Below are 26,187 nucleotides of genomic sequence, written 5' to 3' on the forward strand. Positions count from 1 at the left end.
CTCTAGCAGTTAGTCAAGCTATTTTTGTGTGTACAGTATGGGTTGAAGCCCTCATGTGTAATCCTGTCCAGCACATGGGTTCTACAATAGCCCTACAGTGGTGGTGGCTGAGGGTGATGAAGTGAAACTGTTCCAAGTGACAGGGAAGTCTGAAGGCACAACCGTCCCTCGACACAAAGCCAGCCTTCAGCACCCTTGCGGAACAAGCGAGCCAGGATGAGGTCTGTGAAAGAGACAGAAAATGGATTGGGACAACCGGAAAAAAAATAGCAAGAGCGTTTGGGATGTTTCTGGAAGGACCTGAGGAAAAGGCAGTTCAAGGCTTCAAGAAGATTACTGTCGAGAGAGCCAGCAGCCGACCAGCGAGATGAGTGTTAGTCTGCCAGCTCATAAAATACACCAGGAGCTGTATTTCTTCCGTTTTTCCCAACTCAATCCCTCGCTAGTTTGAGTATGTGCTGCAGACGGTCTTTAGAGCTGTCAACACTGAACTCTGTAAACCTGTCCTCATGTGACTGAGGTCAGAGAACAGTAGACAGCAGAAGGCAGGCTGTTCACCTCATGCCACTGGGAACTTTCAGACATTTTTAAACAGCTAGTAAAAATTTTAGTGCTAAGCTGAAAGTCCTCACTCTGCAAGACAATGCTGCTTTCCGTTGACATAATGCGTTTGTGGTGATGGTGTAAATTTTCATGGTTTCATTATGGGGTGTGGATGGATCATCCAGCTCGACCTGAAAGCTTTTCGAGGTCATGTGACCATGCGGGGCCTTTGCAAACTTTATCCCTCTGAGAATGGAAAGGCAGTGTATTGGATTCAGTCATGGGCTGCTGTCCCTTTCTATTTTAAGAAGGTGATATCACTTAATTTATCCCTATTCTTTGTGTGTGTGTGTGTGTGTGTGTATGTGTGTGTGTGTGTGTGTGTGTGTGTGTGTGTTGTGTGTGTGTGTGTGTGTGTGTGTGTGTGTGTGTGTGTGTGTGTGTGTGTGTGTGTGTGTGTGTGTGTGTGTGTGTGTGTGTGTGTGTGTGTGTGTGTGTGTGTGTGTGTGTGCGTGTGCGTGTGTGTGTGTGTTTCTTTGTATGCTGTTAAGGGTATTTGCTTTCCTCGACACCTCTGTTTCCAGGGCTATGAATTAGAGAGTCTCATAACAGCAAATCAAACATGGGCAGAATCTCTCCGTCTCTCTTGCCGTTCAAAGAGCCATTAGTCTTAAAGCTGTGGTTAAGTTAAATATGTCTAATGGATTCTGCTTGAAAAATATAAATTGCATTTAGTTCAGTTACAGGGAATCATTTAGCCAGCTTGATGTTAGGGCACAAGGGTCACATCTGTGATTTTCCCTCTCATTTCCTGAACGTAATTTTGAAATGAAAGCCCTGTTCTCCTGCACATTAAATCTTAAATATTTTAAATCAATGCTGAAAAGAATTTTAGTATGAGATAAATGAAATAACAGGAAAATGAAGCATGAAGAAAAAATTAGTGCTACGTTGTTTAGTCACAAATATTGTGTATAAATATATTAAACATCAGACTCAACATTGTAGTAGATATTTGTCACGGTTTAGTCTGACTTAAAAAAAAAAATAAAAAAAAAATGGTCTGAAATCAGCTGGAATGAAGGGTTTACATTACAGTTTTAAAAGATGAATTACTGTTTAAGTCTGACTGAAATGTAGTCTTTTAAAGTGCAAGACACTTAGGGAAGGGCAATACATCAATATCAACAACAACAACAACAATAATATATATATATATATATATATATATATATATATATATATATATATATATTTTTTTTTTTTATTTTTTTTTTTTTTTTATTTTTTTTTTAAGGAACATCATACAACCAATACATTTTTATTCATATTTTCCATGTTTTTATACAGTATATTGTTCTATTGTGCAGCACCTTATTTGACAAAAACAGAAATGCAAATGAATTTACATATTTTAATTTGACTACTATATATACTGTAGATATATATATATATATATATATATATATATATATATATATATATATATATTTATTTATTTTTTTTAAGTGGATCAAAAAGTTCATCAAAGTTGTCCTATATTAATATTATATTAAATTGTTAAAGTTTAATTAATTAATTACATACATTTTAATGATATACTTGTTTTGAATTTAAAAAAGAAAAACACAATTTTGGAAAGAATACAACTGATTTCATGGGGCCCTCAATTATAAATAAATAAATAAAATGAGCTTATTCTGTGAAGACTTTACTTTACTAGGTCTGACAAATATGTGGGATGTATTTCCTTCCACTTTAATGGTGTGAAATGACTGTTGTGATAAATAGCTGTATCAAATGATAAAATATTGTGATAATGTTTTTGACCACATCACTCAGCTGCAGTAAGAAAGTAAAGTTGCACATCTTAAATGTCAGTCTAGCTAGTGTTTGATTTCAGAAGCACAACTGTGTACCCGAGCGCACCTGCATTATCATAAGACAGATGTTGACCTGGTTTACTATTCCATTGTATGCCGTGTCTTGCTAGATGTCCAGATGGATGCTAAAGCCACACTTTTGTTGTCCCCCCACAAATTTCCTTTTTTTTTTTTTTGCACTACCGTTGCAGGTGTTGACCATCTGGATTACACTAATCTCCAGGGCAACAGCTGACCTGACCTGCGACGCTTTGCTCCTACTCTCCACAAATCTTACAGGTAAGTCTCCATAACTGATCTGAAACCAATTTTGCTTGGTGGTATGTAAGGCTAAGGTTTGGGGAAGCGTGGTCATAGATCAGTTTTGCGAGTCAACTTAATGGCCTATGGTGTTAATGGTCTCCCTTTTGAGGTATTGATAAAGTGTCATGCTGGCTGATGGGATTTGTGGTTAAGATGAATATCACCAGTACATCTGAAAACGGATTCTGTTGACCTCGAGAACCTTTACTGAAGACATTTCCAGGAGATTTGGGTCTTTATTCATGTCGTTTTAAAACCTGTACGGCTTTCTTTTGTTTTGTTTTTCGTGACATGATGAGTGTGAGTAAATGATAACAGATTTGTTTTTGTTTTTTTAAATTAAACTTCCCATTTAATATAAAATAATACTATTTAAATCAAGACAACTCTCAGAATAGTTTTAGCATGTTATTGAATATGGCAATGTTATTGTATTTGGTCTTGGCATTCTAGATCTGTGACGCTGTTTCTGCTGCTGTTGATTATTGCTAGATATATAGTCACACTGCTGTGAGCATGTAAGATATGCTGCTGCTGCATGAATAGGCATACATAAGTCCTGTAGCAGAACTAGGCAGGTGGAGCTGGGGGAGGTGGTGGATTTCAAAGGAACTGATGGCATGTTGCAGGACTAGCTCACAGCAATCAATGAACATCAACAGAGGCCGATCAGCTCGTGCCATGCAGTAATGATGTGATTGCTTGCAAATTGAATGTAAAGGACCCAGCATATTATTGAATATAGCAATTTGTGTTTGGTTTTGGTGGAGTAGATCCCCCGACAAAGTAGTTCTACCAGAAAGACTCGGGAGAATAGATATTGTAACAATCATGCATTTATAAGTGACCCAGCAAGCAATATATGCAATAAAGTATTTGGCGTAGGCCCCGTCCGTAACTCGCAATCCGAGCTCAGACAAGTGTACTTTATACTTCTAGTATTAGAACATAATTGGATAGATGAGAATAAGTGACGCAACAATTGAGTCTTCCCAGCAGAACTTATGCTAAAGCTTTCATGAACAAGAAGAATGACACAATACAAGCCAACACTCACGCCTGGTGCCAAGAGTACGTAAAAACATGCTGGTGCATTAATAGACATAGATAATCCTCACACAGAGACTATAGGAAGACAACAGGACATTACAGTCCCCCAAACAAGCAGATATATCGCCAAGACATGTACTGCTGAACATTCTTCATAAAAAAAATAATAAAAAAAACGATTTTCATTTAAAATGGGTTCTCATGCAAGCTTTGTTTGCCTATAACCTCGCAGAAAGGTTGTCTTCCTACAGCTGCTGTAATTATTTTTGACGCAAAATGCATGTTATTATGCTAGCTTGCTTATGCTTAATTATACTCTCCTTGTATCATACACAACTTTAAAACATCAAATATGATTTTGAACAGGTGTATTAACTGCTTCTACCAACGTAAAATGCATATTATCATGCTAGCTTGCTTATATGCCTAATTATACACCCTTTGTATCATATGCAACTTTAAAACATCAAACATGATTTTGAACAGATGTATTTACTGCGTTTGCTGTCATCAACTCAAAATGCATATTCTCATGCTAGCTTTGCTTATGATTAATTCACTCCTTGTATCATGTAAAACATCAGAGGCCAATCAGCTTGCGCTTTTGGTAATGATGTGATTGCTTGCAGATTGCATGTAAAGTTCCCTCTAGAGTTTCATGACTGAACTAGACATAATTATTAGGAGTGAGGCCCTTGTGGCTAAAAGGATCCGGTTTTGTGGCCCCTGAGCTCTCTAAAGTTGAGTAGCCCTGGTTTAATGCTTTTATATTGTGAACTCATAACTAATTTGTCCATAACGAAAGGGGACATACAGGGTGCAGCAAGATTTATTGATTGTTATCCCATGGTCTTTCATGGGATAGCCCTATGTGACATTTACTTTTCAGTGCAGACAAAACTTCATGTGCTCAGAAAAGGCAATATAAGGAGATGAAAGTTGTGGTGGCTGGATTCAGTTGGCTGTTTTCTGCGCTGCTTTGAAAAGCCCAAGACTTACTGGGGTTTATTTTGGTTTGCAGTTGAAGCAAGGGTATATCGAGAACTAATGCATGCTAGAATACACCACAGATCTGTTTGTGTTCAGGGCTTTGCAATGGATTAGCGAGTGTGAAACACTAAGGGGATGAAGTAACAGATTTTCTGTATACAAATTTTCTGCAACTAAAGTTTAAACAGTAAAATGCTGCATAAACTCTGTTTACGTGTTGTGTTTTGTACATTGTACAGGGAAAATTGCTTTACGGTTGCTTATTTATAGCTGTGCTCTCCATTATGTTTAATTTAAGGATCAACTCTTGAGAAGAAAATAAAAATAGGCAAAAAATAAGACAAAAGATGACACTGAGCCAGAGTGAAGAGCAATAAAACCTAATGCAGACAGCATGCCCCACATAATTTGATCTCAGTACAACTTTTGATTGCAGACCATACCAATGGTAACAGTAACAAAAACCACTGCCATTTGATAATTACATTTTTCGACTAAATTGGCATTGGAGCAATTGGTTAAAGTTATTTTAAAGATCGTATCATGCTTGTATTTGGCACAGAGGATGCTTGTTTCAGAGAAAAGAAACCTGAAATTAACTATGGCCTTGTACACACTGCAACATTTTGTGATTGACAGCCACATGTAAATATGTTGTGAATTACTTAAATTATTGTTCCTGTTCTTGGAATACAGGTATTACTCCTGAATAATAACCAGCATTTTCCATAGATATATTTAAATTCGCTTAACTTTGCTACAATTATAAAATTCAGAATGAATAAAATTCGGTTCAGTTGCTGCCAAAGCTGTTTTATTTCTGTTTGTGGGATGTGTTTTCTGTGTTTCTGTTATTTTCCATGTTTTTTCATTGCTTTATTATCCATCACACCTGATGTTAATTTTGTTAATTGATTAGTTTGGTCTATTTAAGCTCAGTGTTGTGTTCAGTTAAATTGTCCATTAATGTTATGTTGTGCTTGGCTGTTCTGTTCTTGCCTCAAGTTTGGTCCTGAGGGTTCTGTTAAATAAAATGGTTGTGTTTAGATCCATTTCATCTTGGTTCATCAGTCGTGACAGATTAATAGACCCTATTTATGGATCTAGCGGCAGTCAGAATCCTCCTGCTCTCGCAGGGGAAACAGTCCATAGAAACACACACGTGGGCTTTCCTGGATTTACAACATCTAGTCAACTATGACGACACCAGTCTACGTGTGGTTTTTTTTCGGGCGGGCTTTAATGAGAAGACCAGGGCGTGCCTGCCCGGAGATGAGACTCTGGGGAGCTTTAAGAAATACATGGAGTAGGTACTCCTCCACGACGGTTCCCCATTCACAATCTGCAAGAGCTGAGGAAAGCAGAGTGCCAGCCACAAGCCCAGCGATGACAAAGCATGTGCCCAGATCTGCCACAATCGAAGCGCCAGCATCATGGACTGAGCAATGGATCATCCCAGAGCCTGAGCCCGACAGTTCGTCTGACCAGGTGTGTGAGCTGGCAACATCGCCCGTGCCAGTGGATTTACTGGTGGAGTTTGAAGGGAATGTCGTGGAGCCTCACCCCCTCAACCGTGGCTGGCGAATCACTGCTTATAGACTTAGAGAGTGAATGCATCCTGCCTGTTTCTGTTTCCTGCACCGAACCTCTTCCTGCACACAGCACTGACATTTTAGAATGTGCATTCCCACCTTGCCTCCCGCTCCTATCTCCTCTGCCTGTTTTGTATGAATCTAGTTTCCTGCCTGTTCCTCGTAGGCCAGAAGGGCCATTCATGTTGTTCATTCTTGTGTTCTCCTGTGAAGCCTGTCTGTTCACCTCTGCCTGTATTGTCGCTGCATGACCTTCATCATTCTGGATACCGCCTGTATCTCCACTAACAGCTCCATTTCAGTCAGTCATCTCCCTGGATCATCATGGCTCCCCCTCCATCATCTCTGCCGTTGACCTTCATCCTGACCATTCTGCTGGAGGTTCCTGCCTTGCTGCTTCTGCTTCCGTCTCTGTCCTGGTCCCTTCTGCCTCTGGCCTGGCCTGGCCTTACCAGTCCCGTTTGCCTGCCCTTTGCCCACTTCCTAACTTCCCAATTTTATTTCTTCTATTTTTCTCTTCTTCACTATGGACAGCAATAGTTACTTGCAGACCTATTTAGACGCTCTTTACCTAAACTATTATAGATGTTGACTTCTTGCAGTAGTGGATGCTGAAAAGTGGATCCTGTTTAGATATTCAGGTGTAACCAATCTTGTGTGAAATCTGGCAAGCGTTCCATCCTTAAAACTTCAAAGAGTAAATCTCTCACATACTGCTGATAGTGTGGCTTTCCTCTTAAATACAGACAATACAGACAGATTAATGGATTACATGTTTACACCACAGAACTATATGTGTACAGGGTCATACAACCATTCGGTGAGTCAATAGTGTGTTGGTAATTATTTGTGCAGCATTAACACTGCAATACAATTGAGTGATTTTAGCTAAGATTTTCCAGGACTAAACATCGCTCACCATTTAACGCATAATTAATCTGTCCTGAACGCCTGTAAAATCAGAACCTTACACTGGCCGGCTCGACCAAGTGATGATATAATTACACAGGTCTTGAAGAATTCAACCACTAATATCCAGCACAGCTGCGGCAACAAAGCCTGCTGGTGCCAGTGCAACAATTGCAGACTCACAGGGAGTCAATGTTGTGTAATTTTACTGGATAAAAAAACAACAAAAAAAACACTCATATTGGCTATCTGAGCTGAAAAATGTAAAGTTCTTAATGGATGTGCTATGTCTGCCAGTCTTAGATTTAATATTGAGTGTTCTGCATTTCAAGGAAGGAAAACAGGCCAGGGATATGGCTGTTTAGGGATTGCTGGTCCCTGTGGGGATGATTACGAAATGCCGAGTAATACCTTGTATTTAATAACCCATCTGTCACACTCAGTATCGACGAAAAGAGACAGATGATGTCGAATGTTACTTCCTCTCCTAGTTGCTATCAGAGACTTTCTGAACAAGATAGAAAGGTCTCTTGAATATCTGAGTCTGGAATGAGTGTCAGTCCAAAATACGTGGACCTTTACTCTCAAAGAAAATTTATTTTCAAATTATGCCGTCTTTAGGGTTACAGTTTAAAAGTAAATACATACATAAATTGTGTATACAAATTGCCAATATTTGTGTGTTTGAGATATTAAATGCACCCAGTATATGTGAAAAATATGATTTTTTTTTACACGTCTCCGCCACCTGTCTGCACGTCTCATCAGCTCTGGGGCGCTAGAGAAATCGTCCCAGAGAGGCGGGTCTGTGGAGCAGCTTAGCCAATTGCTGATCAAAGAAATAAATGTTTGACATAATCTGTAGCCAATCAGCAAGCTCAAATCTAGTCAGCTATGGGTGATTCTTTTAGTGCCCCAAGTGGTCGCGCGAGCCTGCGAGGCTTCTCTCGGAGCTGGTACAGAAGAAAGGCCTGGCTAGCTGGATGCGGTCATGCTAATGCCTTAATTTGCTTTCCATTCTTACTTTTTAAAACAACGGGGACAAATCCAGCATGGACAAAAGTGAGGGATATGAAGCACCTGTCTGAGATAGTAACTAAACAGTTTGAGTTCAATTTCAAATGCAAATGGAAAGTTTGTGCAATGTTTGTTTTTGTGTAAGAATGCCTCAACCTTTTAATAATGGCATTAAATAATTACTGACTTTTTCACAGAGCACTGGTATCCTGCAGTTTGTATTGTGTTTGTGTGGTTATTAAGAAGAAGAAGAAGAAGAAGAATGATTTTTATTTATATAGTGCCTTTTTAACACCCAAGGTCGCTTTACAAAGATAGGTTAAGGCAGTGGCTCTCAAACTGGGGTACGTGAGGTGACAGAAGGGGGTACGCGAACAAAATGCTGAATTTTGACGTTCATTTAATTCTACTCCACCTTAAAATAACAAAAAAACTGAGCCTGTATTTCTAGCCGGTAAAATGCCATAAATAGGCTATGTGACATCTGGTCAAATTACCGGAAAACAGCATTCAGCGAGCATAGGTTACGTGCAGATTATGCTGTCTTGGTAAAATGCGTTATATTGCCGTTCTTGACCATGTTCCTTTTTGAAAGTTGGTATTTAGCACATAACACAAAGAACAAATATAGACAGAGACACAGATCTATGTGCATAGAGATTAATTTAAGATTCAAACTCTCTTCGATACAAAAACATACCCTGTGAGTTCCTGTGTTTAATGTTAATCACATTATACGAATATCCACACGATTTCAAATGTGACATTGATTTTATATAGCAGTTCAACAAACAGTAGGTATTAATGTTAAGTGATGCTCATTTTAAACACGGTATTGACCGTATTTTTTGCAACAAAACAATAGCTCCAACGAAAGCCACAGCAGTGTTTGTGAACGAATTTGCGGCTTTGAACAAAATCGTGAGAGTCAATGATTCATTCATAATTACAGCCATTTACTTTCGTTACTGAATGAATGAATCGATGACTCACTCATAAAGACAGTGACTAACTGCCACCTACTGGCGGATTTAATTTAATATTTAAAAGCATCACTTCGTTTTTACAATCATTGCCTATTTCTCTATTTAACATTACTTTATTTAAAGCATTATTTATTTTATTAAAGGTATTTGTAAAGGTAAAAAATGCACTGTAAATATCGATTTAAGGGGGCAAATGTTGTCCCTTACTGAAAAAGGTGTGACTACTGTAGAGGGCTGAAAGTAATAGGTCACTTACAAAATTAGGTTAAAGATACAAACAAATAGGGATTCAGACAAACAACATATAATAAGGTAGAATTTACAGACTGTGAGAGGAGTAATATTCAGAGAATAAAAAAATGTGATTTTAAATATATATATATATTTTTTTTTAATGAGAAGGGTGGATGCTTGACAGATGTCTTAAGGAAGAGCATTCCACAACCTGAAAGCCACAACGCACTACCATGATTACCAAACTATTGAAACTGACTGAATATGGCACATCCCCACCTAAGATATTTTTCACCAGCCGCCACTGGATGGATGTGTCGTTTTTATTCTGTACCAGAAACCATATCATTGGCTTTGATATCCTATTGGATCTGTGTCTTGGTAGGTTTTTTAGTAAAAGTTTGTAAACGTAGAGTTCTGTGCCGTCTAGTTCTTTAATTAGCTGTAAACACTTCACAGTAACCTACAGAAAACAACACCCATGTTGACAGTCCCTCATTGGCAGCATCAGCTGGAAAACGGACTGTGTTTTAAGGTGAAATGGGCTAATCAAGTGTTTCTGACTACCTGGATTTATCTGCTTTGTGTGTCTGTGGTAACCATAGTGATAATAATTGAGAGTCTTGACGAAGAGAAGTTTAACAAGCTGACCTTTGAACGCTGCCTGTTGTTTTACAAGGGGCTGTTTGTGTTTATATCAGGATGGGTCAAGAGCTTTGTCATGGATTGCTGATCTCCAGAGGATTGTTGGATAGGAAGCATTATTTGAATTTGACAGCTGAAATTAATGAAATAACAAAAACCTCAAATGCTTACAATGACTTCAGCCATTACTAGAGAAGCACTAATTTGAGACTTATCAGCTAGTCAAGAATGATCAGTCTGTCAGTCAAATTTTAAATCATACTAAATATTACATAAAACAATTGCTATTGAAATACACTATGTTGATTACCTTATAAAATTAATTGCAATTAAATTTAGTTTTTTGAATTTGAACAGTTGAATGACTATTCCATCCTGTCCAGTCCTGTAACTTAAGACATTACGTTATTGTGGCAGATGAAAACATTGAATACAGTGTTTAAAATAAGTAAATAAGAAAGATATTGTTTGTTTATTTTTTTGCGACAATATATTCTTTTTATTGTTAGGATGTCACTTTGCAAAATTCATCTTGATTTCATTTAAATGCATTTTAACTAGGGCTGGGAATCAAAAAAAAACAAAAAAACTAATTAATTGCACAATTTGCTGTAATTAATTGCAATTAATTGCAATTCCCCCAAGCTTGTAATCATCAACATTTAAACTTAGAATCACCTAATTAAATTAAACACGGAAAAAAAAGGAACAGAAAATAGCCCTATATTAAAATAATATTAAACATCAATATATCAATATATTATTCTTTTTCAATAATCAATCAACATAATCAATTTAACAGATTGTTATTTTTTTTTTTACTAATTATCAAAATAAAATTTAGTCCTACAAAGCTATTATTACCAGAGCATGTGATCAGAGCAGGTCATTTTACCATTGTTGCCCAGCATGGCTATACCAGCTCAGCAAGCAGAAGTCTAACTACTGAGAAATTTCACGTTATTTGAGCGGACTTTGCTTTTCCAGTGCGTGATCGGTACATGACTGGAGCGTTTGGGCCGTTAACGACAGAACGCACAGCGCAAACACGAGGGGCGGGACGGCATATTTTCTTTTCTTTTCAATAGCAGCCGCAACAGCAAATCATTAAAACGAGGCAAAAAAAAAAGTGCTGCGTTAATTGCGTTATTTTGTTTTTAACGCGTTAAACATCTCAAATTAATCGCAAAGATTAACGCGTTAATTCCCCCAGCCCTAATTTTAACCCTTCACGTTTATGTATTTTAATTACACGTATCGCAAGTGCAGTCCGCTTCATGCATAATAAATTATGTATGCTTGTTTTAAAGTAAATCAAATGCTGAACATGTGACCGCAAATACGTTTAGCCTGTTCTGTGAACACTCGTAATTCCTTGTCTCATATACACACAAACAGAAAAACACAAATACATCTGCACGCAAACATTTCTGTCTGTTCACACTGTGAGCCGTGGGTGTCCTCACTCAGCATCATTCTGGCACCGATATCACATGTAGTTTGACCTCATACATAAACAACATAGTGGGGGCTGAACATCTTGTTTTCGGGTTTTCAGTACAAAACACATTTTGAAGGACGCGCATTCAGTAACTCTCCTTTTCAAGTTCTGATTAAGTGTTTCAGCGTTGTTTAAAAGCTGAGAATCAGTTCGAGATGTGTGTTTGAATGAATTGATTCAAAACTTGTTTGTTTGCGTTTTGAGTAAAAAAAATAAAATAAATGTAATGTAAATATTGCTGTTTATTACAAATGATTGTTGTAAAATAATATAATTAAATTATAAAACAGCTTACCATTTTCTTGTTCATTTAGTGGAAAACATTATGAAAAAACATTGTTTTGATTGTATTTTCCTTTTACAACATTTTTTAAATAAAATGTTGTGAGAAAAACATTTGATACTATTGTTTTAGCTATATCATCTAGCCATAAATTGTAGATAGGAATATAAATGTATTTGATCTGTGTCCATTATCATGTTTTTTTCCAGCTTCTCAGATCAGCAGATGTATTGAGAAATTTATGAAAGTAAACTTCAAACTATCAGCGCAGTTTTTCCAAGTATCACATCCAAGAATATATTTTTTTTTTTTTTTTTTTTGAGAGAGAGAGAGAGAGAGAGAGAGAGAGAGATGTGCAGTAGCTTGTATAAAGCACATCAAGATCATACACTTTTATTTCCTAAGAGGCGTAATGTTCCCATAAAATCTCTGACATAAACACAAACATGGATGTTAGGAAAAATTATGTTTGCAGAAACAACAATGTCCCTCATTGTGCTGCCAAATAAACAAACTTCATTCTGTAGGGTGGAACCTCATTTTCAAATCAATATGTTTACAGCACGATAATGAGAATACATTGTTCTGCACATCCGTTTCTGCGATTTGAAAAGAAATTGAGAGCAGAGATGCTCATATCCTTTATGAATTATTCAGCATGGATATCCCTGTCCACTCACCTGTTATTTCCGGGCCAGAGGATGAGCAGACACTGTGACATGCTAGTGTGGGTTATTAGGACCAGTGTGTTCTGCTCCAGCCGAACTGTCCATCGTATTTGTGGAGTAGAAGATTAATAGATGTGTGCTTGTTTTATCTTGCTGAACAGCGGACAGGAGGGTGAATAGAGAAACAAATTCAACCATGTATTGATAGGCAAAGGATTGATAGGCAAACAGAGGCAATATTGTACTGTTAAAAAGTTTGTTTTACTTCTTTTTTTCACATTGTCTATTTGTATTTGCTTTAAACATCCAAATCTATGTTTACAACTTATGAGACCCTGTAAACAACATTTTGAATGCAGATGCACAAAAGATCTGATGAAAACAACAACAATGAATGTTATTGTTGCTCAGTGGCTTTGTTCACATCTCTGCTGAAAAGACCAGCTTAGACCTCAATGAATTTCTAGTTCAAGCTTTTTTATTCTGGTTTGGTGCTTCCAGCACTGTTTTAAAGATACAGCTTCAAATAAACAGTATAATTCAACTTTGGGAAATAAAATTTTCATAATGGTCAAGGTGCGTGTGATTAAATAAACAATATCACAAAAGAAATAGAGCAGATGATCCAAATATGTGAATCAGTGTTTTTGAATTAATCAGTTGAGTGAATGAGACAATGACTCACTTATAAAGAGAGTCACTCTGGAACACAGAGTGCTCTCAGAGATGAGCAAAGGCAGGATCCATGTGCAGGATAACTTTATTAAAATAATAACAACCAAAGAGCAGAACAGAGAACATCAACGAAACATCGAACAAAGGACAACACCAGACAAAGAACATACGAAGGCAGCACTTGCAGGTTCACCACCTGTTCCTGGAAGGGAGTGGTAGGAACCTACCGGTGTCACAGGATCATGTGAGAGTTAGCCGACCGAATTCCAGGCACGATTCGTCGACCGAGAATGCATGCAGGTCCCCTACCCTCTTGATGGAGACCAATGCAATCAGGAGTAGTCTTACAGGACAGAATTTTTAACTCGGCTGATTGCAAAGGCTCAAAGGGTGGTCTCTGAAGAGCCGAAAGGACCAGAGACAAATCCCAAGAGAGTATAGGGTAAATAGGATTTAATCTCCTCGCCCCTCTCAGGAACCTGACGATCAGGTCTTGCTTTCCCAGTGACTTTCCCCTCACCTGCATCGTGATGTGCGGCGATAGCGGCAACATACACTTTAAGGGTGGAGGGAGACAGCCTTCGTTCCAACCCATCTTGCAGGAAGGAAAGCACAGCCCTGATCGAGCAAGTTCGGTGGTTCTCCTGGTGAGAAGAACACCACTCAACGAACAGGTTCCACTTCAACGCATAGAGGCGCCTCGTAGAGGGGGCTCTAGCAGAAGTGATGGTGTCGACTACCGCCTGGGGTAGGTCTCCTAGAACCTCTGCGTCCCGTCCAGAGGTCTGGATGCAGGTGCCATAGGGTGCCCCGTCTCTGAGAGAGCAGGTCCTCTCTCAGAGGAATGGACCAGGGAGGGGCTGTCGCGAGGAGCACTAGTTCCGGGAACCAGGGTCCAGTTGGGCCAATACGGTGCAACAAGCAAGACCTGCTCCTCGTCCTCCCTGACTTTGCACAGGGTCTGTGCAAGAAGGCTCACTGGGGGAAATGCATACTTGCATAGGTCCCGGGGCCATCTCTGTGCCAGTGTGTCTGTGCCGAGGGTGCCCTCGGTCAGGGAGAAGAACAACTGGCAGTGGGACGTGTCCGGAGCGGCAAACAGATCTACCTGTGCGTTCCCGAAGCGCATCCATATCAGCTGGACCACCTGGGGATGGAGTCGCCATTCTCCCAGTAGCACCTGCTACCGTGAAAGCTCGTCGTCAGCTAGTTCCAGTAATATAAATGGCACGAAGCAACCTCAGATGCTTCTGACTCCAAAGGAGGAGATGGCGGGCGAGTTATGACATGCGGTGGGAGTGTAGAAAGGTTGATGTACGCAACGGCGCAAGCGGCGTTTTGAAGCAGCCCAGTGCAAGATGTAGTGCTAACAACTCGAAGCAATTGATGTGACAATGCAGTTGAGGCCCCACCCACAGACCTGAAGCTGCATGCCCGTTGTACGTGGAGGGTCCGACCACAAGCTGAGAGTTTGGCGACAGTGCGGGGTAATTTAGACCCAGCACTAGCCGCTCTGCCATGCCCATCTTGGGACTCGATCGTGGAGCCAGTGTTGGAGCGGCCTCATATGAAGCAATCCGAGCGGCGATAGTGCAGCTGCAGATGCCATATGACCCAGGAGCCTCTGAAAAAGTTTCAGTTGTTTCGCTGTTCTGCGTCTGAGTGAGCTCACGCAGTTCAATACTGAATGGACACGGAATGGAATGCGCTGTCATGTTGATCGAGCCCAGCTCCATACCGAGAAAAGAGATCCTCTGATCTCCTAAGAGATCCTAAGAGTTTGCTCTTTTCCCAGTTGACCCGAAGCCCTAGGTCGTTTACACCTCCGCTTGCCTCCTGGTTTGGCAGCGGCCTGGATAGTTGGGGCCGACTTCCTGCGGCTTGCTCCACGCTGAGGCCTGGGTGATGGCTGCTGCGGTGGCTTAGCGGGAGCGGAGGATGCCGCAGGAGGTCAACCTCGGTGATGAGCAGACTGAGGGTTTGCGGCCGTCGGACGGGTTGAGGCATCAGCGGTCCACCTGGGCAGGATGAAAAATGTCATTTAAAAATAATACCCAGTGCATTAGTAGATTAGATTAGATTACAAACAGCCCTACCTGCAAGATCAACTTTTTGTATACCCTGTTTTATTTACATAGGGACATCTGCAGGCTTCGATCAGTTGTCAGTGAGAAACCAATAAATATGTGCTGTAAATTAAATCTGAAGGCAATTTGCGTTGAGACAAAAGAACGAGAGAATGTGGGAGTGTTTTTAAATGTCACACTTTCAGCAAGGATCGACATCATCCACCAAGTCATCAAGCAATATAAGGTGTCGCAAATCATTAAACCTATTAATGGAGAAAGGTTATGGATAAGATTGTATTGTGTGTAAGAAGCTTATATTTCTGTACAGGAAATATTGATAAGTGGCGCTTAGCATTTATTTTATCATGTCACTATTTTTCATTTAAAATGTTTTTATTTTATTTGATAATATATGATGTATATATAGTGTATGTAAGTATTTAATATAATTTTTAAAAATACATATTTAAAAGTCACATATCGCAGACATGACCCCATACTGTACATCTATGAGGTTAATTCTTTTTCTTTTCTTTCCCAGCTCGCACTTTGATCCTATGGAACCAGACGTCTAGTCCCACCAACTCTACAGGTCAGTTTACACCTCAGGTTACAATCTGTAAATGGAAACAGAAAAACTGTGTTATAGCCAGTGGGCATATCTGTGATATTCCCTAGAAAATATTTAGTGTAGGCTTTGAACATGTGAAATTACTTCAGACCCTGCAATAAATTTGGCCATGATATCATGCACTAGCGATTCTGTTTATAATAATAAATTACAAATAGTAAATTCAGAATTTGAAAGGTGAAAGTATGTCATTTCTGTGCCTATAGCATAACCAGACAGAACTGTAAAAATAAAATAACCTGCTTTAAAACAGGTTTGCCAAACACAACCTATGTACAGTCTGTCATTGGTTGGTAAAACAGATGGTCACATGATGTTTAGATCCTCTATTGGCCAAATGTATTTTCTTTCTGTGAAAAAAATGTATCCTGAATGCAGTAGACATATATGTGGAAGTCTCCTGGGAGGATTAAGGACTCATGTTTTAATCTCCGCTGGGTCCCAGAGATCCGTTTTGATTAAGGAAAAACTCTAAATTCTGGAAAAGAGGCCTGAAAGAAAGAATTATACAAGTGTGCCCTGCAGCTAACATAAACACATAGAAAAAAACACAGAGATAAAGATGGATAAAAAGATATTCAATTTAAACCATCCTCAAGAATCCCACGTGTCTCCCATGCAGCAATCACCACTAATAGCCTTAAGTGCTTATGCCAGAGCCTCTCAAGTTTCTAGAGAATAACGTTTCTTTAGGAATTGTGAGATTCGATCGTTGCCAAGATACCACATAGAAAATAACCAGTGTTAAATGATCTCCTTCGTATGTAATGGGAAACACATGGAGCTGATTGACTCAATTTAAAATATTGATTGTGTGTGCGTAGTGGAAAGCTCAGCAGATTTCAGCAAATATTGTAACACAAGTCATTCGCAACTTAGTCCAGCTACAGTCAAGCTTTTTTTTTTTTTTTAAGTAGTCAACTAGACTATAAGCTATTAACACCAAAAACCTAAAACCATTTGATGTATTAAGGAATGAACATCTTTTAAATATGTAGCAGATTATAACATTTCTAATTTAATCAGATTAGGGTGACTACATTAAACTTAATCAGTTTAATGCTAAATGCTGTACAAACCTAGAATATATTTGATAACATTGTAACGAACAGCAGCGTTTAGCTAAAAAAGAGATGCTAAATGCTGCACAAGGTAAGTAAATCAGTGAACCGTTGTTTATTGAACCGATACACTAAAACGAATCAGACTTCCCAAAATTACAAATGAGAAAGAGAATGATTTAAAGCCATTAAAAGCAAGGACGATAACTTAACGATAAAAGTAAGGACTTGATTTTGTCCACTGAGAATTGTTTGGATTGTTGGATGGTTGTGGTTTGCTGTGATGTCATGTGAGTGACAGGTTGTCCCGCTGTCGTGCCAGTAAACACGTTGAATAAAAGAGGATGATTTAAAGTCCATTCAAACCAAGGATGATAACTGTAACTATAAAGTTTAATTGACATTCTAATTCCACATCACAACTATAACAATAATGAGACAGAGGAACGTTATCTTTGGAGTCACTTTTAGAAAGATTTTTTTCAGCTGAAGTTATTGGTGTGAATGGGCTTTTACACTGTGAATATTAAATAATATTAAATCTGTGATATTCTTTTTTTTTTTATCAATCAATCATTATAATAATAATAATTACAATATTATGAAAACAGCTGAACTACAATCACACTACTGAAAAAATATAGCTAGTTATTAGTATATAGTAATATACTTTCACTTTTTATATACTTTTTATATTTCGACATTTCTTCACATTTAGGCCTGAAACATACTTTAACTAAATAGAAAGCTCAAATATGTGTGTTTATATTTTGCATAATATAACACGCCTGGTTTCACAGACAGGGTTTAGATTAAGCAAGGATTAAGCCTTAGTTCAATTAGGACATTTAAGTAGCTTTTATAAAAAAAAAAAAAATAGTCTGAATCTTGAGACAAAACAAGGGCACTGACATATTTGAAGATTTGTCAGTGCATGTTGCTTTCAGTTAAAACAGCTCAAACTGTGAAACTGAGGGCTAATGTTTCAATCTCAAAGCTTTCCTTCTTTCTCTTCCTCCCTCTATCTTTCAGGTTTGTTTTGTAACACTTCGATTGATGGCATTGGGACATGCTGGCCCAGGAGCAGTGCTGGAGAAGTGGTGTCCCGCCCCTGTCCGGAGACTTTCCTCGGGGTTCGATACAACACCACCAGTAAGTGCCAAGCATCTCACATTGAATCACTCTTTCATGCTAGTCCCATCTGGACGGCTCCGTCTGCTCTTGTTTACGACAGCACAAGCAGACAGTTTATATATCTGTTTTATAGAAGACCTAGTCACTCGACTCATATATTCTTGCATCTCTTGTCAAGCTGATGTTGTTGGACTTCAAACAATGGCAGGTCATTTGGGATATGTCTGTGCCTGTGACTTCTGGAAGTAATGTTTTGGATGAATGTATACATCTGGCACTGCTTGATAGGAACAGCAGCAGTCTGAGCATCGTAACCGAGCAGACAGCTGAGAGCTACAGTACATAACAAGCTTTTAAATTCATGTCTGAGTGCCAAATTGGCCTGTGTGTGTTAGGCTGCATGTAGGTCAGTTTTTGAACTCTTGCATGCTACCATGTTATGTTTTACCATTGCTAACAAAGTCACTTATTGTTCTGCCAATGTGAGTGTACCGACCATATCTTCTTTGGTGAAGGAATCTGTGTGTGTGTGTGTGTGTGTGTGTGTGTGTGTGTGTGTGTGTGTGTGTGTGTGTGTGTGTGTGTGTGTGTGTGTGTGTGTGTGTGTGTGTGTGTGTGTGTGTGTGTGTGTGTGTGTGTGTGTGTGTGTGTGTGTGTGTGTGTGTGTGTGTGCGCGCGCGCACTGTAATAAGAGAGACACACTGCTGTGACAAAATTGTTACAGTATCCCTCAGAGACTAACACCAAGTTCTAAATGTTCCCTCTTTCTTTCTTTCTTTCTTTCTTTCTTTCTTTCTTTCTTTCTTTCTTTCTTTCTTTCTTTCTTTCTTTCTTTCTTTCTTTCTTTTTCATTTTTCATTTTTCATTTTTCATTTTTCCTTTTTCATTTTATCCTTCCTTCCGTCCTTCCTTCCTTCCTTTGTTTATCATTTTATCCATCCTTTCTTCTTCCTATATCTTTTCTTTTTCCTTTTTCTTTTTTCATTTGATCCTTCCTTCCTTCCTTCCTTCCTTCCTTCCTTCCTTCCTTCCTTCCTTCCTTCCTTCCTTCCTTCCTTATGTTTTCTTTCTTTCCTGTCAGCCTGCTTTTCTTTTTTGTCTTTTTTTCCCGCTTCCCTACATTTCAAATTTGTTCCTACCTTTACATCTTTCTCCCTCATATCTAACAATTATCATACTGATTTGTGTTTTCTTTTGAGTTGTTAATTCAGTCTGGTTCTGTCTGGTTTACCTCTGTCAAACAAACCCTGTGGCTAAAGATTCACAAGCTATTGCATGTCTCTTAACTCTGGTGTTTAAAATGTTAAACATTAAACTTGAATGTAATCTTAATTTTAAAGGTAACTAAAACTTAATTAACAAACTAATATCTCCACCTAATAATGAGTACCACATAATCTTTCTTGTGGTAACATCTTCCAATTTACAAAACGTTTTGAGAGCAAATAAGCACAACAATATGCATCACCACAATAAGTGTGAGTGAATCTGCACTGCAATCCACTTATTTGTACAATCCACTGACAACAGTGTACAGACTAGGAATTCTAAAGAGGAGGAGAAACTCAGAGAGTAAAGATAAAATATTAATTATGAAATATATGAGAAATATATGGGGCCAGGGGACAGAGTGAACTCAATGATTAAAGGGTTAGATCACCCAAAAATGTAAATTATCCCATATTTACTCACCCTCAAGCCATTCTAGGTGTACATGTCTTTCTTCTTTCTACACAATCGTAGTTATATTAAAAAAATATTCTGGCTGTTCCAAGCTTTATAATGGGAGTGACTGGTACCCTAGACTTTGAAACCCCAAAATAGCACATCAATCCATCATAAAAGTAATCCATACTGCTCCAGGGTGTTAATAAAGGCCTTCTAAAGCGAATTAGCGTATTTCCGTATTTATAACTTTATAAACTGTAATTACTTGCTTCCGGTAACGTACGGATTACTTTTATGATGGATGGATGCACTGTTTTGGGCTTAAAAAAAAATGCTACCGTTCACTTCCATTATAAAGTTTGGAAGAACCAGGATATTTTTTAATATAACTCCGACTGCCATTGGATTGCACAATATTTTTTATTTATTTAATTATTTAATTAATATATTTTTTTGGGTTAATTAACTCTCTTATACACACTAATGAATGGCCTTACATAGATGCTGTTTTAGTTGATTAGTGTATATTAAGATTCACTGGAGCTGATAACACGATTGATTTTTTTTTAAAGTCCTGTTGGCAGCAGCATATTGCAGAGCTTCAGGCACATCAGGAACATATATAATATTCACAGCACACTGCACAAAGTCTGTGCTCTTATATTGGCTTTTCTCTGGTTTTTATACCCCAGTGGGATGAAATCTGTATGTATTTAAATGAGAGAAAGAAAAGATTGGAAGAAAGAAGATTTTTTATCTTTATGTGTGCATGCTTTTTTATTGGAATTATTATTTTTTTATTCACGTTGGTATAATTAAAAGTTTTAATTATTTTAAAACCACATAAAACCATAATTAATTAAATGAATTTAATAATAATGAATTTTCATTACAGTGTTGCCAGTTTATTTGAATTGCCTCTATTGATCACTATATGCAGACTCTTTTCAGCATTTGCATTTTGTCGACACAGAACAGGACAGACTGCAAGGGAGATGAACAAATCAATGAGCTTGTGGAAATGAGGCCTGACAGAGAGGTTAATGAGGTGGGCATTAGTTATATCAATAGCAAACAATGCAAGATACATATTTAAAATCAATGGAAAATGCTCAGTGCTGAAATGTAGTCATCACATTACAAAATTATCTTGCATTACCCAAACAAACTGACATAAAATCCATAATGTTTGTAATATCTAATGACACCACCATGAGGTTTTGTGTCAATTCTGTCAGTAGATTAGAGTAGTATAACTGTCAGTACTGTAAATTATTATGTTAGAATGGTCAGAAATGTACTTGCCCATCTTCCTGACCTCTCTAATGGGCTTTTTGCCCATAAAGTCATCCATTATTTCTAACAGTTTATCGTGCTCTTTAATGGCAAATTGCAAATTCTCTCTCTCACACAATCACACACACACACACACACACACACACACATACACACACACACACACACACACACACACACACACACACACACACTTTGAATGTACAGTATATGGTAAACATCATATAACATGAAAAAAGTTTGGTTACTTAGATATTGAGACTACACACACAAAGCCTTAGGGTTCCGTATGTAACACCGGTTTCCTGAGAAAGGAACAAGATGCTGCGTCAGCTGCTGATCCTTGTGGAAAACAGTGTCTGAGGCACACGTAAAGGAAGACGTGCAGGCTTGCGCGAAGCATGGCAATGCAATGCAGCATCTCATTCCCTTCTCAGGAAACGTCTCGGTTACGTATGTAACCCTTAGATGTTCCCTTTCGAGGGAACTCAACGCTGCATCAGTTGCTGACGCTACGAGGACGTCAATACCAACTACGCCATGCTGACCGTTTAGCTTATTGGATAGAATGAAATAAAATTGAAGCGTTTACGTAAGAGTCTTCTTTTCTAAAGATCATGCAGCATGACACAGCTGTGTTTAACAATCTCACAGTAATTAAAATAATGTGCATTCATTTCAATTGACTTTAACATTGAATGATCAAATCCAAAATAATTTTGAGCACAGCAACAGGACTTGACAACATTTAAGGTTCATCACATCTAGTAGTGTTGGAGAACATATGTGCGGGAAAATATACAGTCTTAGTAAAGTGAGAAAATAAGAAAAACAGGCTGAGAAAATGGTTAGTCAGATTTTGAAAAGTATGCTTTTTTATTCATCTTGAAATTACTTGCCATTACTTAGATGGCGGACAGTAAAATACCATTTTGAATTTGAAGAGAAAAAAATTCCAGCATTTTTGCAATCACACACATGTACGCTCAATGTTTTTAACTTTTAATTCAATATGGAGCTAGCAACAGATGCTGTCTTTTATGTAGTACATAGAGTTCAATCAATGGGTCAGAAACTACACAGCCTCCTTAATGCTACACATCTGCTGATAAAAATCAGTTTAAAACCTGTAGCAGGTGCAGTATATTGCTATAGATTAACTATAGAGACAGTGTCAATTGTAGTTGTGTAGTTGTGCAGAATATACATGTACTAAACAAAAACATTTACAAGATATACTGTCTTTAGTTATTCAAATGAAGCAATAGAATGTATATTTTGTTCAATTCCTTAGTAAAATACTTAATCTCAGCCTCACGTTTCTTTGTATTTGCAGTTTGATTAAGTGTGTGGATTTATTTTATGTTTTTGATTTATTCATTTTAAATCAATACACACAATTACTATTCAGGGTTTTTTTTCCACTCGTTTATTTCTGATTTTATTTAATCAAGCTCTCAGCCCAAAATTACTCTCTAGTAAGTAGATCTGATTACGGCGACTGTGTTCTTTGTATGCGGAGATGTTTGATTGGGGATGAAAATAAGGTAAAATATTGCATGCTATTCTATGTGTTGATTCGTGTTGATTCTTGTTTTTATTCTCCTATATTTTATTATTATCAACAACAAAATTAACAAGAGACAAAATATGTATTTATAGTTACAAATTGTATTTAATTATTTTTTATAAAAAAAAATTAACAATGTTTTGTCCTGTGATTATGCAGTGCAACTCTCCAGCACACATTTACACCAGCATCTGAAAATTTATTCATTTTGTTAAATTTATAGTGATTAATGACTAAGGAAACAATTTTTGGATTTATTTGTTATTTTTTTAAATAATGTTTTGTCCAATAAATAGCACATGTTTATGATGAAGCCGTTTCTTCAACTCTCTAGGACACAGGATTTACATATCAGTTTTCTTTTGCTTAATATTGATTAGTGAGTAAGTGAACCATTTTAGACAAAGATGCAAATCTTTTGTCGTTTGAGTGCTTTCTAGCATACAGGATTATAAGAGTCTGAACATACTATTTTTATAAATGTTTTATTATTCACTAGGACTACTTTCCCTTTTAGTGCACTTTGTGTCATTCACTAGTTAAAGTAAACATGAGTGATTTTGAACCGAGCAAAGGCCTTAGGTTCAATTAACCTTTCTTTAGTTCACAGTATTTAGATCAAATTTGGAATTAACAATACTTTTCATTTGCTACTTCCCTATATAGTGCACTCATATTTAAATTATAGTTTAAAAATAGATTACTGTATAAAAGGCTTGTTTTAGAACATAACGGCCCTTGGGAAAAATGTGAAGGAAAAAGCTTCAACTTCTGAGTTGCCACCTCAGGGCAAGTGTGTGATAGTTAATTACACTCCCACTGTGGGAGGAGGATTTTACATGACATGACATAACTCCTCATCCCTCCTCCCTCTCCCTCTCTCTCCCTCTCTCTACCTCTCTCTCCCTCTCTCTCTCGCTCTCTCTCTCTCTCTCACTCTCTTCCTCTTCCTGTCTCACTTTTCCTGCTTTCCTTCGGGCATTGTCAGTCTTTCTCTGACCTTGACAGACTCTTTTATTGCCGTTTTTTTTTTTTTTTTTTTTTGGCAAAGCCTGCAATTCAGCACCGTTTCAGTGAGCTCTTATGACAGGTAGAGAAAGCCAGTTCAGTGGCAGCTGAGCAGGGGCTTTTTTCATTATGCTAAGTGACATTTGCTCTCCATGGGTTACCAGCGAAGCATGTGAGAGAAATGGAGCTGTGACAACATTCTGTACGTACCGATGTGCAATTTTTGTCATCATTCCTTCATTGTTTCACAGTAATCTTTTGAGTAACACTTTAGAATATTGTTGCGTCATACACAGGAACACATTATGAATGTAATATTTACATTCTAGTAATTACTATTAACTAAGAAGAAAATTTGATTAACGTATTTAGGAATAGCACTCAACATAAAACAAACACAACAGTTCTATATAAAGGCTATTCACACGAGCACGTTTAAACTAAAGGGTTTATACTTTCATTAATTTGATACGCGTCGCTACTCCACATAGGAACAACAAACATGCCAAAGTTACTGACCTGATGCAGACACATAGCTGAAGCTGACTGATATCGTCTTGGGCTAGAGCGAGGTTTATGCAAGCTAATTTGATAATAAGCGGGGCAGCCTGAAATCTGCCCCAATGGCTCTCTATGAGAGCATACTGCAGTTCCATTTTTCACCACAGATTTACATTGGGCATTTTTGGGACACTGTGGAGCTAGGGAGGGCTCAGAGACCTGCTGCCTCGCTGAGTATCATAAATACATGCCTGCCAAATCCATGCACTACATTTGAATATGTCCTGCTCACTTTACAGCAAAACAGTCTAGAAAATCCGAAAAATATTTGTTGCAGAATGCTGAATACATTTACAGTTTATTATTTATTCAGCTTAGTGGTCTATGTTTTGGATGAGTATTGTGTTGGGGCTCTGCCCTCATGCCCATACAGACAATAAGCGGCTGATTATACCTCTCGAAAGTTTGGGTTTGGTAAGATTTGAAATGTTTTTGAAAGAAGTCTTTTATGATCAACGAGGCTGCATTTTTATCATAGGTACACAAAAATCGTAATATTGTGAAATATTATGACAATTTAAAATAACTGTTTTCTATTTGAAAATATGTAATTTAATTGTGTAATTTATATGTAAATATGCTGAATCATTACTCGAGTCTTCAATGTCACATGATCCTTCAGAAATCATAATATGCTGATTTGCTGCTCAAGAAACATTTCTTATTATTATGTTAATAAAACAGTTTTTGTAAAAAAAAAAATATATATATATATATATATATATATATATATATATATATATATATATATATATATATATATATATATATATACATATATATTGTTCTAAATGCCTTTACTGTCACTTTAGATCAGCTTGATGCATCTTTGCTGAATAGTATTGATTTGTTTTATTGATTGTGGTATTTCATAATATTCATAATTTACCATGCTCATAAAAACCCTACATTTTTAGAGTGCTGCATGTCAGAAAAGATTCCATGCTACATACAAAAGTAGTACAATAGAATTTTCACCCCTCTTTGCCCTTCATCATAATCGCACAGCAACTGTTTAACAAATATTTTGGCACACTTTAAATAATGTCACAATACTGAATTGTTTTCCAGTGACGTTCACTATCATCAAAAAGATGGCTGTGCCAGCTGAGAAAGCACTGACAACCGTCTATTTGTCTCGTCACACCATCAGATCTGCTTCAGGCAATTGTGTGGTTGCTCAGACAGGCTGGATGTGGAGGTTTACAGGAGGCAGATGACTCACAGTGTAGTGATTCCTCTGTGCCTTGTTGGCTTGTGTGATCTATGGAGCTGCCATTCACCTTCAGATGCTCAATCAATATTGCCATGAGCAAAAGGCAAAGACGAGAGGAAGTTAGTTAGAGAGTAATGGAAAGAGTGTTTCCTTCCCTGCAGTAAGTGTTTGGGCTGAGTTCACTTCTTTTTTTTTTTACCTGTAAGTGAGTTTGAGTCACTATTTCAAGGCTCTCTCTGGGATCTTCAGCTATTTTTAAGTTAAAGTTTTGAGTTGCATCAGAAGTTTCACAAGGTGCTTCAAATTACCATTGGCTTATTTACTACTTGTTTATGTTAGTATTAAATTTTTTCCCAGGAGACAAAACAGTTATGAACTTTGAATCACAGGAAAATACTGGTGGTGATTCAAACTTTTCTATTTATTATTATTTATTTATTTTTGGTGTGAAGGTAACAAAATACATTTCTAAATGTAATTTATAAACTGCTACATCAGAGATGAGCAAATTTTTTGTTAATTTGACCAGGGACACAATCGAGCTGAATCAGCACCATGTCTGTGAGTTATTGTGACTGTGAGCAATTTTTATATCAGTGTCGGACACTTGAGAAGCAGGCTATCATTTTATTAGACGCAATAGTGACTTTGCACATGGTCAATTTCATTGCCAGTCAACTCGAGAGACAGATAT

General features: G+C 37.6%; 1 protein-coding gene across 2 annotated transcripts in view; it reads left to right on the forward strand.

Annotated features, from left to right (window-relative positions):
* Positions 1-26,187, forward strand: part of crhr1 (corticotropin releasing hormone receptor 1) — a 136,334-nt gene that overhangs the window by 45,677 nt on the left and 64,470 nt on the right. The window contains exons 2-4 of one of the 2 annotated variants that reach the window (XM_082184077.1): positions 2,618-2,705; positions 15,890-15,940; positions 18,073-18,192. In XM_082184077.1, the coding sequence (XP_082040203.1) occupies positions 2,618-2,705; positions 15,890-15,940; positions 18,073-18,192 (259 nt within the window). Of the gene's footprint in view, positions 1-2,617; positions 2,706-15,889; positions 15,941-18,072; positions 18,193-23,740; positions 23,919-26,187 lie in introns of those variants that run through there. The other variant, XM_082184078.1, reaches the window with a different exon arrangement.

Source organism: Leuciscus leuciscus (genome assembly GCF_965113295.1).
Source record: "Leuciscus leuciscus genome assembly, chromosome: 1".
Lineage (NCBI taxonomy): Eukaryota > Metazoa > Chordata > Actinopteri > Cypriniformes > Leuciscidae > Leuciscus > Leuciscus leuciscus.